Below are 5,606 nucleotides of genomic sequence, written 5' to 3' on the forward strand. Positions count from 1 at the left end.
ATTTACTGTGATTTGATTGTGTATCTTATAGGACACACTGCTTAATTTACTATGATTTTATCGTGTATCTTATTGGATACACTGCTAGATGTATTGAAAATATTTATTGTATCTAAAAAGATACATCATGTGTTATGGTAATTTTGCAATGTTTCAATATTAAAAAATTTAAGTATACCTTTTTTTATCTAGGCATTATAATAATGATTCGAAATCAGGCAGTATCGTCTAGGTCTAGACGACTTGTTAAAGCTGCTTTACCACCCATTGATTCAGAAAGTTCCGATAGTGAAAATGATTCTGATCCAATCAATACTATTTCTAAAAATCAATTAGACAGTGATAACTCTTCAGAGATTAATGAATTCGATTCGGATACTTCAGACCCTCCCTCTTTTTCAAATTTAGAAGAACTATTAGATATTGTAAATATGCCTGTTTTTGACGAAATCGGAAATCCTTTTGATGTTGATTGTATTGGAAATAATAATATAATTGAACCACCACTAGATTTAACTATTTTTCCTACACCTGAAAATTTGAGTATAGATAATAATCGTTCGGAAAGTTTGGATAATAATTCAATATCAATATCTGGATCAGAGAAACGTCGTATTTCGACACCCGTTGAACAAAGAAAATCAATGAGATTAGAACAATTAGCACTACACGATTCATTTTTAGGTCACCAAATGTCACCAATTACCAATATTCAACCAATTGAACAATTACCAACTTGTCATAAAAAACAACAAAAATTTGCACATGAAAAAATGTCATTTAAATGGTCAAACAATTTTAATTTTCCCGTAGATATTCCACACTATAATTTTAAAGAAATCGCGAAAGAAATACTTACACCTTACGAATATTTTAAAATGTTTTTTAAAGATGAAATTTTTGAATTGATTGTCACAAATACAAATTTGTACAGTTCTCAAAACTTTGAAAATCCAATCACAACAAATGTTGATGAAATAAGAAACTATATTGGAATAGAGCTACTTATGAGTATTGTGTCCATGCCCGCTTACACTGACTTTTGGTCTACAAATTTAAGATACGAACCAATAGCCAGTATAATGCCATTAAAAAGATATCAACTATTACGAAGACAATTGCATTTCGTCGATAATTTAACGATTGATCAATCTGACCGTTATGCTAAAATAAGACCTATTTTAGAGCATGTAAAGCAAAATTTTTTATCAGTTGAACAAGGTAAGAAGTTCTCCATTGATGAAATGATGATTCCGTATAAGGGAACAAAGGCTGGAACAAGAAGGCAATATATTAGAAATAAGCCCAAAAAATGGGGATTTAAAATGTTCGTTCGTGCTGGTGTAGATGGTTTCGTATATGATTTATTTCCATATGGTGGGGAGAATACATTTCATCGTACGACATTTACAAACTATGAAAATAAATTTTTCGGGCTTGGTCAAAAAGTAGTTATCGAACTTAGTAAAAGTATTCCAGATAAATCTCTATCTGTTTTATACTTTGATAATTGGTTTACGTCATTAGAGCTAGTTAGTTATTTGCGTAAAAAATTTGGAATTTTAAGTTTAGGCACTATCCAACAAAATCGATTACGGGGATGCAATATTATACCCGATAAACAGTTATTGAAAAAAGGTAGAGGACATTATTCAACAAAATCTGATAATAAAAAAAATAAATATCCGTTGTTAAATGGGCTGATAATAAATGTGTGACTTTGGTTAGTTCTTTTGTTCCAACGACGGAAACAAGAGAAATAGTTCAACGGTACGACAAAACTGTAAAGTCAAGAATAGATGTCAATTGTCCGAAGGTAATTAAAGAATATAACACTTATATGGGAGGCGTTGATTTAGCGGACATGTTAGTATCGTTATATAGAACTGGCATTAAATCACACCGTTGGTATATAGCGATATTCTCTCAATTACTTGATATATGTGTGAATAATGCCTGGATATTATATAGGAGGCATCACACACAATTTAATGGATCAGAAAAAAAATATATGCCTTTAAAGGATTTTAAATATTCCATAGCAAAAACATTACTTACACAATTAAGAATAGGAAGACCAAAAAATACATTGATAGTAAGCAAACGCATTCAAAAACCTACTCCAAAACCAATGATTAACACGCGTCTTGACAATTTTGACCACTTTCCTCAACATGTAAAAAAAGGTCGATGTGTACTTTGTTCTAAAGGCCAAACCGTAATCAGTTGCATTAAGTGTGAAAAAAGACTGTGTATAAACAATACGAGAAATTGTTTTTATACATATCACAAGGAAAAATAATAAAAAACTGGTATATATTTTTTTTAATTACCAATATTATTAAATAATTTATTTGTATTATATTTTTATTGCAAAAGTTAACGTATTAGGTATTACATATTTTAATTTTATTATATTTCATATTTTATATTTGATATATATTTTGTCGATTGTTATAGATTTTATAAAAATGTATAAAATATAAAGTTAAAGTTATCATTTTATTTTATGTTAAGTTTTATTTTTAAACACTTGTTATTTTGTAGTTTCAATTAATAATTATTTTGTAAAAATGTTGGTATTAATTCAATAAATAACAAAGAGATATATAATTTTTACCATTTATATATTATTATATTTTAAATAAATATTAAATTAAATATTAGAATACATACTTTAAAGCCGTGTATTTTAAAAGATACAAAAATGAATTGTGCACTTTAGAGTATTGTATCTTTATGGATACATGGTTAGTTATTAGTTTACACAATATTGTATCTAAAAAGATACATTTTTGAAATTTGGAATTCATGGCAATGTATCTTTAAAGATACAAGGTATAACTCAAAAACTGTTGGCTCAACATTAAAAATGACCTAAAAAATGGACTCAGGACATCCAATTTACTCTAATTTGACCATTTATATAATTTTAAAAGACAATTTTTAGGTTTGCCAAGTTAAGGGTTAATTGTAGGACTTACTGGATCAAATAATGATATAGTTCCAAGCAGAAAACAGTTATCAAAACAATTAGATTTAAAATATGAACTATACGTTTCAATGTTAACCAATTTAGTTGCAAAACATGACTATATTTGTGCAACAGCCGATAAATGGAGTGCCAATAATCGAAGTTACATGGGTATACACTATTTCTTATGCACACTAGCACACTATTAATATTAGTTATTTTATTATTAATTATAATTTATTTGTAGGAATGACTTGTCACTTCATAGACGAAGAAACATATTTTCGCCAATCATATGTCATTGGTTGTATACGCATAAAGCCACAACTACCAAAATATTACTGAGGTTATAATAGACATTACAAAACTTATAAAATTGATCTATCAAAAATAACACATATTGTCACAGATAATGCTTCTAACTTTGGTAAAGCATTCAGAGTATTCTCTTCTCTTCCACCTTATGAAGAAGCAAGTACAAGTGATGAGGGGAATTTTGATGAAAGTAGTTCAGAGAGTTCAAATTTTGATAGTGAATCTGACTGCTCAGACTTGGATTCAGAAAGAGTTAATTTGAATAATTTGTTAACTTTGGAACCAAACCTAGCCAACAATGGCAGTTTTTTTTTACCTCAGCATATGCTATGTTGTGCACATACTTTAAACTTGATTGCAGCCAGTGATATTTCTAAAATTTCTAATAATGATTACAACAAAATTTCTAAGTCAACTTTTAATAAATTAACAAATTTTTGGAATTTAGCCAGTAGAAGTACAGCAGCATCGGACACAATATATAACATTTGCAAATGTAAGTTCCCAGTTCCTGTAGTAACTAGATGGAATTCATTGTATGATGCAACACAAAAAATTTCTAATCACAAAGAAAATGTATGTATATTATTTGAAAAATTACATTTGCCTAAATTAAAAGTTAGTGAGTGGGCATTCATCGAAGAATATTGCAACGTAATGAAACCATTGGCTTATTCCTTGGATAAATTACAGGGTGAAAAGAACAGCTTCTTGGGTTATGTTGCTCCCACGCTTTTAGTTTTAAGAAAATTGTTAATACAGTCCAACCAGTTGACATATTGTAATCCATTAGGTCTCGCAATTGTGTCTAGTCTTGAAAAACGATTTAGTTTTTTATATAACTTAAGTGAACCAAAAAGCAAAAGTTTTATTATAGCATCAATCAGTAATCCAAAATTCAAATTGGATTGGGTACCTGTTCGGTATAAGGATCTTTGTAAAAATATATTTAACGATGAATGCAATTTGATGTCTTCTTTAGTTACTACAAATTCTGACTCTGCAGATGACAGTGATAATATGAGTGATAAAGAGTTTTATAGTTATGTATGTGATCAAAGCTCAAATAATTATTCTACAGATGAAAAAATAAATGTACAAGTATTAAAATATTTTAATTCAAAAAAAAAAAGAGCTTCAAATGTTAAATAATTATCCTGTAGTTAAAAAAATATTTTTGAAGTACAACACAACCCTTCCATCATCAGCACCTGTAGAAAGATTATTTAGTGGTACTATTCAAGTTTTGACATCAAGGAGAAATCGTCTTGGTGATATAACATTTAATAAATTATTGTGTTTTCGATCTAAACAATAAATGTATTATTATTTTTAATATTTTTATATATATTTGCAAAAGAAAGCATTTTTATATTCTGCTAATATGTTATTTTAATCTTACTATAAAATATTTCATTAATTTTTTTCAATATAATAATATGTTTGTATTTTGTATACTGTTTTTATATTTTTATAAATATAAGTACCTATGCTGTTTAATGATATTTTTATACTTGTACACAAGCCAGAATTCCAATAAAAACTAATTTCAAGTCTTAAAAAACTTATCTCAAACTAAAGTTGTTATAATATTATATTATAACTAGAACTGAGTAATGAGTATGAGCATAAGGTGGTGTATTAATTTTTAAAATTTAAATGATGTATTATTATTTATTACATTCAATAATTACAGTTAATTTGAATTTACTTCAACTCCATAGAAAATATGGATATATTAAAACATTCAACCTATCAATTAGGTAGGTATCACTTCACAAAATCACATGTATAGTTTTATATTTATTATTTATATAAGGTAAAAATAAAGAGTTCATTAAATACCAGTTGTGTGTAACAAGATACTTTTTATTGCATTATTGAGAATATTTTTTTATTATATTTATTTTTAATTTGATTGGAATATTGTAATAAAAATACAGTTATTTTAATTTTCAATTAATATTATAAATTTAAATATTGAGGTAATGCCTTATATACTAAGGTAACTATAGATAAAAATTATTTTATCTATCTATATCTAGATAAATTAAATTTCTACAGTATCTATCTATATCTAGATAAATTTAAGTTTAGATATCTTATCTATATCTAGATATTTTATTTTTATCTAAGCACAACACTGGTTCTACCCAAAGTGAAACGTATACAACGGCTAAGAGAATGCGCTGTTAAGTGTTTTCGTGATCCGCAAGCGCGCGGCGTCTAAGCCACGCCCACTATTCTCAATCGACGGCCGGCCGACGATGCTATACTCCGTTCCAAAAGAGAAGACACCGGTTTTGCGCAGCTCGAA

At 27.8% G+C, this 5,606-nt stretch overlaps 2 protein-coding genes across 2 annotated transcripts; both read left to right on the forward strand.

Annotated features, from left to right (window-relative positions):
• Positions 1 to 203: 203 nt before the first annotated feature.
• Positions 204 to 1,718, forward strand: LOC112591660 (piggyBac transposable element-derived protein 3-like). Its single transcript, XM_025335536.1, has 2 exons — positions 204 to 662; positions 774 to 1,718. The coding sequence occupies exons 1-2, from the start codon at positions 204 to 206 to the stop codon at positions 1,716 to 1,718; spliced, it is 1,404 nt and encodes a 467-aa protein (XP_025191321.1).
• A 122-nt stretch (positions 1,719 to 1,840) lies between these two features.
• LOC112591661 lies at positions 1,841 to 4,560 on the forward strand (the record flags this gene model as incomplete). The annotated part of the gene is made up of 5 exons (XM_025335538.1): positions 1,841 to 1,904; positions 2,966 to 3,145; positions 3,222 to 3,230; positions 4,083 to 4,087; positions 4,425 to 4,560. Coding segments are annotated over exons 1-5 (394 nt in total), but the record flags the coding sequence as incomplete, so codon positions are not given.
• Between the last annotated feature and the right edge of the window lie 1,046 nt (positions 4,561 to 5,606).

Source organism: Melanaphis sacchari, unplaced genomic scaffold (genome assembly GCF_002803265.2).
Source record: "Melanaphis sacchari strain LSU unplaced genomic scaffold, SCAv2.0 Contig1417_pilon_pilon, whole genome shotgun sequence".
Lineage (NCBI taxonomy): Eukaryota > Metazoa > Arthropoda > Insecta > Hemiptera > Aphididae > Melanaphis > Melanaphis sacchari.

Coding starts and splice junctions, on each gene's coding strand:
- LOC112591660 (XM_025335536.1), top strand. CDS start 204: ATGATTCGAAATCAGGCAGTATCGTCTAGGTCTAGACGACTTGTTAAA. Junction 663..773: donor CAATGAGATTAGAACAATTA/GCACTACACGAT, acceptor GCACATGAAAAA/ATGTCATTTAAATGGTCAAA.